Here is a 12,455-nt window from a genome sequence, read left to right on the forward strand (position 1 = left end):
TCTCATCAGCCCCCCCTCACTGGTGTCCCCAGTGCAGGGCTTGATGGATGTCTGCAAGCCCATGATGTCCCCACCAGCATCTCCTCCCCTTCCCTCCTCTGGGACATCCTTCAGCCTGGATTCTGCCCTCCAAACAAGAGGAAAAGCAGTGAGGCAAACTGGATGGAACTCCTCAGAGCAATGCACAGAATCAGAGTGGAGACAGGCAAAGGGCTCAGGGTGATGGAGGCAGCCAAAAGAAACCTGGGACTCTGCAGGAACTTGTGATACAAATAAATCACTGCAAGCGTGACAAACACTGGATTGGAATTTAATTGTTGTGCAGTCCCGTGCCCCTGGGCCAAATCCAGGTTCACACCCAAGGGTCTTACACTGCTTTTCTCAGCCAAACCAAGTAATGACAACTGCTGCTTCTTGTGGAACATGAAGTGAGAGGAACAGGCTGGGCTCCCACAGAGAATCACTGCCAGAAGCTGAGTCCTGTGGAAGTCTGCTGCTACTCACACTTGATGCTGGGTTTTTGGGGTTTTTTTTGAGAATGGCTTGCACAGGGCAGGCAGCAGCTCAGAGCTCTATGAAACGTAGCACAACACTCCCACACTGTGGCCAGGCTGGCACTGCAGCTCACTGCTGCCAGAGACAGACCCCGGGGATGATCTCAAAGCTCAGGACTGCAATGAAGCTGGGCTGGCTTTGACAAGGGGCAGCCCAAATGCAACACCAGATATTTATGAGGCAAATCCCAAAAGACTGGCTATGCTTGCTCAAGTGTTTGCAGAGTAAAACTTGGACCAAACCTATTGCAATACAAAACTTCACTGCAGTTTGGCACTATTAGGGAGAGGGCAGCCTAATAAAAATTAAGACAGACAGCACTGTACTAGGTACACCATCAACACTTACAGAGATAATTCCTGAGATTTCTAGCCCAACACTCCTACCACCAATATCTTCACAAAGCCTCCACTGAGGAGATTCTGGCAGGAGTTAATGAGATCACCTTGCTTTCCTGCACTCACAACTACTAGAAATAATTACTGGTAAATAATAAGTATTTCTTGCATGCAATTTTAAAATATTTTCTAAATCAACAAATTTTCTCCTGAGTAAAGGCAGCTTAACTTAGTTTCTGATTCCTCTTAAAGGGAAAAAAAGAACACTATTGACAGATAAGTGCTGGCTGCCCAATGTGCTGCTTTGGGACTGAAAACTGAGCTAGGCTTTAATTTTAGGCCCCCACGGGTCATCAGCATAGCAGCTGTTTTGAAACTCTATCACCTCTGTCCCTCCAACTCAATTCACAGCTGCCCATTACAGGCAGCTGAGAAATTCTTCTGTTTGCTATATGAGTAAAACATGCAATGTGGTGTAAAAATCTCCTGCTTGGGGCTTTTGCAGATTGCAGTTACAGAGCAATTCATGTGCACAGAAATGTCAATGGATTTTCTAAAATATGGTTTTTAGAATATGATTCTAAAACATGGTTACTGTATTTGCCTTCCCAGCTTGCCCTGTGTTTGACTTCCTACCTGGCCCTGTTTTGCAAAAGGAAGTTTAGGACCTGGCAAGCAACAAGTTAAGTTTCCCCTCCTCCCCTTAAAAACATCAAAAATGTTTTTAAGGGGAGAAGGGGAAATCTCCCCTTAAAAACATTGAAAATTCTGGGTAGACTGATTTGGCCAGAACCAGGAACAGAAACCATGAGTCTTGAGTATTCAAAGGAGTTGGCTTTATGTGACCTTCCCACTTAGAGGGGTTCTCCTGCCCTTGAGGCTTCTCCAACACCTTTCTTTCCCCAGTTGCTTATCACCCTGCTGAAATAGCAGCAGTGCATGATCCCAGCTCAGGCACACAACAGGCACAGGTCACACACCAAGGGCACCAGAACAGCAACAGTGAGTGTGCCCTGGAGCACACAGAGCACAGTGTGAGTGTGTCCTGGAGCACACAGAGCAGTGTGTGTGCCCTGGAGCACACAGCACAGGGTGAGTGTGCCCTGGAGCACACAGAGCACAGGGTGAGTGTGCCCTGGAGCACAGAGAGCACAGGGTGAGTGTGCCCTGGAGCTCACAGAGCAGTGTGAGTGTGCCCTGGAGCACACAGCACAGTGTGAGTGTGCCCTGGAGCACACAGCACAGTGTGAGTGTGCCCTGGAGCACAGAGAGCACAGGGTGAGTGTGCCCTGGAGCACACAGAGCACAGGGTGAGTGTGCCCTGGAGCTCACAGAGCACAGGGTGAGTGTGCCCTGGAGCACACAGCTCCTTGTGCTGAGCAAGGAGCCCAGGGAAGAAAAATCCGGGCAAGCAGCAAAGCTGAGAGAATTGCAGCAGCACAGACACGACCTCCTGCCCTCTAATTGGAGCAGGATGGAGAGGAGAACCTTTCCTAATTTAATCCTGGGCAGCTTTGGCATCATAGAAGCAAATCAGCTGCATAGCTGCACGCAGCCCAGGGAATGATAAACAGGGCACAGAGAGGGCCTGAGCCGCAGAAGAAAGGCGACATTGTGCTGCCAACCAGAAACTCCTGAGGTTGTGAGACTCTTCTGTCTCCTCAGAGTGGCTGGGGCCCCTCCTCCTGCCTGGGCCAGCTCCCCTGGCTGGGTGACACAGAGCAGCCAGCAGCTGGGCTTGGCAGCACGCTCTGCTGTGCTGGGCACTTGTGGGAATCCATCAAGACAAGTTAGCAAGGCAGCCCCTGTCTGGATGGGCACGAGTGGACAAGGAAGGGACATCAACAGAGACAGAGTGAGCAGCAACAGAGCAACAGTTTTGTCTCTCAGTTCTCTCAGAAAAGGATGATGCTTCCTCTTGGGGCAGGTTTGGTAGCAGGACAACACCCCAGCACAATCCTTTGGTTTTGTGCAGCACCTGTGCAACTGTACAGGTGTTACCAGCAAGGGGCTGTGCTCCTGAACGTCCCTCACACCTCCCTGCAGAGAGAAGGCTGTGCAGAGATGAAGGAGGAAAGGACATTTTAAATGCACCCCAGCACTGCCCAGACCTCTCTCCTCTCAGAGCTGAGCAGATGCTTTTGCAGAGGTAACTGAGAACAGCCTGGCCAACCTTTCAGTCATTTTCTGAAAGTCCTGCCCACACCTACAGCAGTGTCAAATGCAGCTCTGCCCTGACGATAGCCAGGCACATTTCTGAATCAATGAAACAAAACACCCCACACCTCTCCAGCCTGGGCAGGCAGTGTGTGATGCTGGAAGACTTTGCTCTGGTGCCTGGAGGTGACAGTAAGGGTAACAACCATCATGTGCACAGGCATCTTGAGGAACCAGGAGCAAGGGTGAACCCTCCTTTCCCCCAGGTGCCAGAGCAAAAATGCAATTTGGGATTTCCAATGAGCACACTTTCCTACCACATTATCCAAGGCTGAAGACTTAAGCTGCCTATCTCATACCCTGAAACTGAGAGAGGAAAACTGAAACCTGTCCTTTTTTGGCAATGCTGGCTGCCAGCTCACTCTGCAACCCTGTTAATTATTTATGTTTTTCAGGAATATGCCTCTCTATTAAAACAAAGCCCAGCTCCCTGAGCTGTGTGAGGCAACCTGGTGTCCCTCGCCCCAGGAATCAGGCTGCAATTAAGTTATTAGAGATGCTGTGGGAAGGGCACAATGGGATTACAGACTCAGGGTAATTAATTTGGGCAGTCACAGAAAAACTTAATCCCCAGGCTGGGAGAAATTTCAGTTGGTGGTTGGGAGGACAGCAAGCAGCTCTGCACAGAGCTGTGCCCATGGATCCCTCTCCACCTCCTGCAGCTGGTACTGGTGAAGCACTGGCCTCTGTTTGCAGTCAGGGGGACTCTGCCGACCCTCTGGGCACACACAGTGCTGCAGCAAGGGCAGGAAATTTTGCTTTATACAGCCAAAGAGAAAAGTGCCCAGGCCACAAATGCACCTCTAACCTGGCCACTGCACACCACAGCTGGCCACTCTCCAGATTCATTGCTCTGGGAAATCTCTAGACCCAGGCTCCAGCTGGGACCAGCACTCCAGAGCCCATGCTCTAATGCAGAACAGATCAATGGCCTGATCTGGTTCTGGGCTCTGGAAAGTGGCTGATGCTGCTGCTGCTGCCAGGAAAGCCAAAGCTGCAGGCACACCTGAATGCTCCTTGGTGTGGCTGGATGGATACACCCTCCATTACCAGATCTGGAGATCTGAGTGTAGGGCCAGCAGCCTGCTCCCTCTCCCCTGGGGACTCCCAGAGGCTCCTTAATTTGTGCAGGTCTCTAATCACCTTGAGGAATTTAGTGAGCTGGCTCCATTAACTGAATGCCCCCTGGCTGGTGTCCCTCTCATTAGAAGCAGGCTGCATTGCTCCCTTATCTGAAGAGGAATAATGAGATAAGGGAACAGGGGAGGAAAGAGTAATTGAGGCATGAAGGAAACAAAGGGAGTGTTTACCCCAGCCTGCAAGGGTCACCGGAGAGGGTCTCTGTTCATGCAAGTGCCACTGAAGTGGAGAAATCTCCACCTAGGACATGCAGAAAACCTTAATCCCCTTTTGGACAGCAAAAGCCAGAGCAAGAGCAGTGTGACACTTCTGCATGTATTTGCTCATTGAATGATTGGCCCTACACACCCCAGCCCTGAATAAACTTCACTTTTCAGGAAGGTAGAGGGCTGCCTGGAGCCTTAAGGAGTTGTGGAGACACCAAATTACCTGGAATCTGGACACTCCAGTCTTTCCAGATGATTACTCAGGTCTGTAAGTGTCATTAAGCAGGGAGTGGATTTCTAGTAAAGTGAATTAATTTCCAGCCATACTTCCCTGCCTTTCATTTTTGCTGTTCAGGTTTCTAGCCATAACTCCTCTCACCCAAAATGATGGAGAAAGGCACTCACCTCTGGCATCCATGGGACAGGGCTGCCAACAGCTGCATAATTTGATTTATTCCTCCCACCTATTTGCAGCTCTTGGACCTGAAATACAAGCAGAGAAAAGTCAAAATACCCTGAAAAATGGCACCGCACTGACATGTACAAGGTGGTTGTACACAAGCTCTACAAGAGGGTTCAAACCTCATCACAAGAACATATGAGAAAATAAAACAAGTTTTCCAGCTCCCTTTCCAAAGGACAAACCAGATATCATGGATGTAACAGGGTGAAAATGCTCCCTGGTTTTTTTGACAGCATATTTACATGGTGAGCTGCTGGGGGAAAAGGATACCAGGTATTTTATAACTGCTTGCTAGAGTTAACTTTAGCACAGAGTTAAAACTTAGGTCATTCTCTGGGGTTTTTTTTCCCCATCTATGTTTCAAAAATGTTCAAGCAAGAGCTCTCCCAGCACTGCCTTCACTCAACAACACTGAGATGGGTTTCACTGGAGAGCAATGAACTCTCTGTTGACCTTTCACTTCTGCTTCTATCTTGCCTTCGTGTGCCACAAGACCAGCCAGCCTCATCCCACTGCTATGGCTTGGTACATCCAAAACACCTTAATTGGCTACAGTGGGGCCATTGTAGGCTCACATTGCTGTGACTTAGCTCAGAATTTGCCTGTGGCAAGCTCTCCTTCCTGTGAGAAGTAAGATTGGTCTCTTGGGGCCAGCATCAGAAAGGAAGGGCTGCCCTTCTGCACGTTCTGCTCCTCACCTGGTGTCCCAGCCTCTGAGGATAGTCCAGCTGAAGGCTCGTGTCCCCATCTGGGCCACTGGGGTCTGACAGAACCTTGGCAAGCTCCCTCCAGCTCTCATATCCTGTGCAGAGGAAACAGAAAGGTGTCAGGAAAAAGAAAGATGTCAGGGAATTTTTTTTCTTAGAAAAGAAAATGTAGCAGTCACCAGTATGAACTGGTCTTGCAGGGCTGAGAGACCTATAACAGTGTGGAATGGTCCAGCAGAGATGTGGAGTTGTTTTATGTTGTTTGGAATTTGCAAACTGGCACAGAGAGAAAAATTGCCCGTACTTTCCTTAAAAGCTCTTCCCTCCTTCTTATTAATTTAATACTTCAATAAAGCTTCATAGTTCTAAGATAGATATCAGAGATTTCATTAATCACCACACAACTAGGAACATTCTTTAAATTACTCAGATAAAAAAAAAATAGGCAACAAATCAGTTCACCCCTGGAGATTAATGGAGGGAAGACACCAAGAGCAGCAGGATTTTTCCTCTTGTGCAGAGGGGAGAGGTTATTTGGTTTCATTGTCCCACTCAGCACCTCACTGCCCTGTGGAATAAGCTCAGGACAAAGCATCAGTAACCTGTTTCTTTTGGGAAGGGCTGCTGGCCACCAGAGCCAGCCCCCTTGGCTGCTCCAGCATCCTGGCATGGAGCCTGCCTGCCAGCAAACACAGAAGCCTGGCTGCACACAAGTGCCAATGGCTGACATCTCTTTGACCCTTGGAAAAAAGAAGAAAGGCAGGCAATTCTCTGTGTTGTACAAATATTTACCTAACACACCAGCCAAGCACAGAGCAGACAAAGGAGCTACGAATGAATCTGGAGGCAGTGATTTCCTTGCTGGGTAATTTGTGCTTTGACAAGCCAATTCTCCAGCGTGGTAGGAAATGATTTTCAGAATATAATAGGATCAACACTCCCCTTAGGGAAGGTTCTTGGCACTCCACTTCTGTAAAGATTGGCTTTTCCCTAGGGGTCTCCACAGGACACCCTTGAAGAAGGACCTGGTTTTGCCCCTGCTTTCCTCACTAAAGGGAGGAAACCACAGAAAATTCAGATCTCCTGCAGCTTCCTGAAGTCAAAACACCTCCCAAGGCCAACTGCTCACCAAGGTTTTCTCCACAGCACGTCACAGGATTCAAGGCACGACCCTGCAGGTCCCCACTGCTGTGTGACAGCTGCAGAGGGGAGCCCTGAGGCCACATCCACTGCCCTCTCAGGAGCACCTGGGCAGGTGAATCTACCACAGGTTCAGCCTGTCCTCAAGCTCTCCCTGAGCACTGCTCACTGCCTTGAGCACTCTCTTGATGGTTACTTAAAGTCAAGGCCTAGAAAAAAGCAGGAGTCAAGAGCTAAAATACCTCAGCAAACATGAGTGCTGCTAAGAAGGAAGGCCAGGACTACTAGTTTTGGTGGTTTTGCTCCAGTCCCTCTACAAAACTGGTTCTGGCTAAAGAAAAAGAAAAACCATGAAGGCAGAAATCAAAGGCTTGGGAAGAGCCTGTCTCAAAGTCAGGGGAAGATGCTGGGCCAGGCCTTGCTGCCATCAGCCTGTCAGATGCACAAGACAGCTCCTTGCCTTTCTCTCTTCTGGGCTTCACTTCCCAAAGTATTTCCCACCACGTTCCAAAGCATTCCCCATCCCTTCCCAAAGCACACCAGGTGTTTTCCAAGGCTGTTTTTTCACCTCAAACACCTTCAAGGAAGGCAGCACTGATGCAGGCACAGCTTGCCAGAAGCAGCAGCCAGACTTGCTGCCACATCCTCCCACCTCCTTGGAATCAGTCTGATCTCCTCTCTACAAGCAGAAGTTCACTTTTCTACTTTTGTACCCCAATGGTCCCTCACAGGGATCAACCAGAGCCGTGAAGGTGGTTCTTGCTCAGAGAAAAGTGGCTCTTTTTGTCCCTGTTCCCATCAGGTTGAGGATCCAAATGCCCAGCAGGGCCAACCCTCAGCTGCTCCTCTGGATTCATGACGAGAAGCCCTCAGGATCTGAGCTTCCTACTGGAAATAAGAGGTAGGTGAATACAAAGAAAAGGCAAAGAAGCTGAAGAGGAGGCTGGAACAGATGCTGCATCCTGCAGCAGAGCCCCTGCAAGAGGCAGTCAGTCTGGAGCCAGCTGCCCACAGCTCCAGTGAGTCGACCATTAAGAGACAGAAAAGCTGTACCAAGAGAAAATAAGATTGAGATGGTTCTTGCCTAGGGTCTGGTCATGTCTGCCTCTTCTCAGCCATGTTTTTTACTGCTCTTGGGTTAAAAGTCAGCAAAGGAAGCTGCAAGTGCAGATGAAGAGATCTCACCCAGCAGTTATGACTCTGCCAGAGCAATGCACTTGAAGCCCAGGTCAAGAGGAAAAAAAATTAAAAAATAAAAGCAGAAAGCCACAGCCAGAGATAAGAGCCAGCAGCACCCAGGGAGCTCTCAGGCCTCAGGGCAGGAGTGTGACCAGAGCTGCTGTGTGTGTTCAGAGATTAGATCCACTCAGCCACTGCCATGCCCCTGGCCCCAGACTGCACTCCACATTTCAATTAGCCCGTGAAGATACCTGGCAGTGGTGCAAGAGGAAATCCCAGACCCACTCAGGTGATCAACTTCCCCTCTGAAAGATGAGATTTGATTACTCTGCTGTTGTTACTGCTGCTTACATAGCTGCAAATGCTATTAACACCTCCATTGTAGCCAGCCCTTTTATAACCCTGCTAAATGATTTCACTCAGCAGCCTCAGGAAAGAGCAGGTCTACAGGCTGTTTTGTACAAAAGCATTTTCCTTCTTATGAGATCCTTCTCCTCTTCTTTTTGTTACAAGGATAGGGCAAGAATTAAACTGGCAGGAATGCAGCAGGGTGTTGTTCTTCATTACCCCCAGCATCCACAGACCCCTCACTGTGGCTTGATGCTTTAACCCTCACGTGGATGGTCTTATTTCTCCTCTTATTCTGGTTGAATATTTTGAACTTACTGCTATTCCATGGGACTTGAGCATCATTTGAGGTTTTTTCCAGTGCTCCTCATGGCTGAACAGGAATGCAGGTGCAATACCCAATACCCCCTGACATTACCACTAGGCAATGTGTGTGGCAAACACACTAAAAAAAATGCTGTGAAGGTTGCTTGAAACTGAATATAAGAAGGTGTGAGAGGGTTTGACATGCATTTCACACACCACAGCAAACCCTACTGCTGGTGCCACTCTGCAGAGGAAGCAATGCCCATCTATCTCCTGGCCTACCACACACACCAACACAGCCCCACAACACCAGAAACCATGAGGATGAGGAGGAATCTGACCTTCCACAAACAGAGATGTGGGTGAAGGATACAGTGAAAAGAGACAGCCAACAGTTTCTGGACAGATGGGTGAATTAGGTCAAGTCATGCATCACAGACGGGGTAAGAGAAACTACCAAAAACCCCAATTCAAGGGTGGGGCCAGGGCAAAGGATTCTCTGGATACTTATTTAGGTCAGTTAAAAGGACAGACAGAAAAGAGTGAACTTCTTGTCCTCAGGTCAAGATTGGAACATCACTCCTGCAGCTAAAAGGATTCAAGGAGCATGAAACCCAGTTGTTACCCCTGCAAACTATTCCATTTCTGGTTAGTGCAGAACCCACAAATAAGACTGCTGACCTCCTCCAGGGACAAAGCTCAGGTTAGGAACCTTGTGTGCAGAAATAAATTACTCCATTCTTCCTCCAGGTAGAACTCTGATTCACTGCCATGTGAATGGCTTTGCAAACTGACAATAAGCTGCAGAACATTAAAGGTACTTGAAGTATGATGGAGGAAAAGGCAGGGCACTGCACTTGGGAAGGAGAGGAAAATCAGCAGACATGAACTGCCTGATGCAGTCTCACTGCCAGACTCACCCACAAATAATACCTTGCTGCTGCTCCCCTCTAGGTATAGGAAATGTATTTTATGCAGCAAGTGATGAGGAACTGATAAACAGTGGCTGGAGCAGTAACTGGTTTCACAGAAAATACAATTAAATTCTTGCTTCTGTCATTAAAATTTTCCACTGCCCTAGTAAAATCATTAAAACCAGCCATGCCACAATTATCTAGCAAATATTGCCTGCTGTCTGCAAGCTCAGTGAGGATATGACACATGGAAATGCAGTGCTGGATTTGAGTGAGAAACACCCTCATGCAGCAAAATTACAGGGCTGAGCTCCTGTCAGCTCCAGAAATGCCTCTATTTCCACCTAGAACGTACTAGAACAAAACTACTGCAAACTCTTACTTGTCTGCATGTTCCACACTGAAGGCACAGGAGGCTCAGGAGCTCCTGTGAGCAGGGAAGGGTGAGCACACAGCCAGCTGAGTTGCCACAGCTCTGGCTGTGCAGTCACAGCCCCTGCCCCAGGTGACTTCTGCCCACAGGATCCTCTCCTGCCCATCCTCATCTCTCCAACAACACAACTGAATCTCTCCTCTCCGCCACTGAGGGGTCCTGAAGGATTAGATTAGGCAGGGGGGAAGAGCAGAGCTCTCTGTATTTCAGGAGAAAGAGGAAACATTGGTTCAAATGAAGACTGAGCAGAAGAGCCCCTACTGCTGCATTCAGCAGCATAAGATGAAAGCCCATGATTTTGGCACTGCTAACTTCTGCAGCACAGCAGGGAGAAATGCTGGCTAGCCTGTTACTCTCTTGAGGTATTCCATGGGCCATCTTAAACCACATAAAACACATATAGAAGCTTTTAAATCATAAAATATATTTTCAACATTATGACCATAATAGCTGTGCAGTTAAAATCCTTAACTGCTGGCAAGTTGCACTGTTTAATTTACAGAACATGGCAATTGTGCTGCAATTATGGTGTGCTTGTCCCTGAGACATTGTGCTGCACACAGGCTGCCTCTGTGTCTGCCTCTTTGCACAATATTGCCATCAAAAGCAGTCTCTGCTTTTACAGTCTTCAGGCACAGCTACAGAATTCTCTAAAAAGCTATAGAGTTCTCAAACAGCCAGTCAAAGAGGGCTGATTCCAGCCATGCCAAGAACAAAGGTATTTGAGTAGTTCCCATCATGGAATCACACTTACCAAGCCAGCCTTTGCCAGTCATTGTCTTCAAAATATGGGATTTGCATCAAAACATTTACTGGTGTGAGATTTGCCTTTGCTCAATATTCAGTACTTGGAGCACTTGGAAAAACCAGCAGGTTGTGAGAGGAACACAGAGTCAGGTGTTTTGTATGCCAGGCTAGATTTTGATTTTTTCCTCCTGCTTCTAAAGTAAAAGTAATTGGCTACTTTGGTGATGAACTGCAACATTAGGCATTATTTTTGTTTCAAAAATGCCATTAATCCTGAAATTTCTACCAATTCACTCTCAGTGAGCACATCCTCAATGTAGCTGACACACTGTCTGCCTTATTTTGTTTTTCATACAAATAATAGTAGCAACTTGAAAAATTCCTACCTAAACCTGAAGTTGACTGGCATGAAAAGCAGATGTTCCAGCTGTTTTTGATCACTGCAAGTGGTATTCCTGGCACTCTCCCCACCATTTGGTGAAGCTGTGCCCTTAGAGACAGGAGAGGCAACAAAGGCCTGCTCATTGAGGTAACAAGTTATTTAAAGCTGAAGTTTGCTTTTTCATTTATCAGTACCTCAGTGCAACACAGCACAGGCACTTCACTTGTCCACAGTCCCTGCCTGTTCTAATTCCTACCTACTCTATCATCATCATCATCACTGAGGACTGATTTTGCAAAGAGATGCCTGTTTCTAAATGCTTTCTACCACCAACACATCTGCTGCTTTGAATAAAGCTGCAGAATAAATGCAATTAATAAGAAGTAGCTGAATAAATGCAATTAATAAGAAGTAACATACACAGGCAGCTTCCCTCCCCTGAGCACAGATAGGTACCTACAAAAATCAAGAAAGAAAATGGCAGTTTTATGCTCGGCAGTCCTTGCCATCTGTTTTTCTTTCTGCAACAGAACTGTGTCCAAGAGAGCTCAACAAGGTCATCCACAAAGCTTTCAGAAAGCTTTGGTAATTGCATTTTTCTCAAGTGATCCAAACACTGCAGCAACAGACTGCCCGAAGAGCTTCCCAAGTCTTCAGTATTTTTTTTTTTTTAAATACAGGAGCTGTCTAGGATGTGAAACTGAACATCAACTGAGCAACAGACCTTCAAGCCAACATTTGTTACTGCTTTACCAAACACAGCTAATGCACTGGTTTTTTATCTTGGGTGAGGATTTTCCTGAAGACTCAATTCCTTGCTACTTCCACACAGATGCAGCATTCCCAAAATATCTTCTTGCAGCTTGGGTTTCAGTAAATGCCATTCACTGCCTCCATGAGAAAAACCCCCACGCTTCACTTACATCTCTACTTGCCATTTTGCCCAAAGCTGCTGTAACCAATTTCTTTCCCTGAATTCACCGCAAAAGCACTAACTCACTAATGCTGAAATTATTATTCCCATGGTCTCTGTGAGCATTACAACAAAACTGCCACTCTACACTTGCAGTTTCAGTGGGGACAGGAGGCAGACTATGGACATGACTATGGGCAGAGGGAAATAAAGAAGGGGCTGGACAAATATCTGCCAGAAATGGCGAAGGTAGGGTTGACCTGACCTCAAGGCAAGGAGGTGAGCTAAACCAACACTCCTGTAGGCCACCCTGAAAATATGATTGGTTTAAATTACTTTAAATGACTTTGTGCTTAAATTTGTTTAAATGACTTTAAATTGAGGACAGCGGAACGACTGTTCTGCCCATGGCTCTGCACAGGACATCCTGCTCTGACATCAAACAAAGCCCTGGAGACAGAGGCACC

At 47.5% G+C, this 12,455-nt stretch overlaps 1 protein-coding gene across 1 annotated transcript in view; it reads right to left on the reverse strand.

The window, feature by feature from the left end:
• B4GALNT3 (beta-1,4-N-acetyl-galactosaminyltransferase 3) overlaps positions 1-12,455 on the reverse strand; it is a 59,871-nt gene that overhangs the window by 18,885 nt on the left and 28,531 nt on the right. The window contains exons 2-3 of the mRNA XM_005482846.3: positions 5,618-5,721; positions 4,862-4,939 (exon numbers count right to left, since the gene is read on the reverse strand). Of these exons, the coding sequence (XP_005482903.2) occupies positions 4,862-4,939; positions 5,618-5,721 (182 nt within the window). The remainder of the gene's footprint in view (positions 1-4,861; positions 4,940-5,617; positions 5,722-12,455) is intronic.

This window comes from Zonotrichia albicollis, chromosome 4, assembly GCF_047830755.1.
Source record: "Zonotrichia albicollis isolate bZonAlb1 chromosome 4, bZonAlb1.hap1, whole genome shotgun sequence".
In the NCBI taxonomy this organism is placed as follows: domain Eukaryota; kingdom Metazoa; phylum Chordata; class Aves; order Passeriformes; family Passerellidae; genus Zonotrichia; species Zonotrichia albicollis.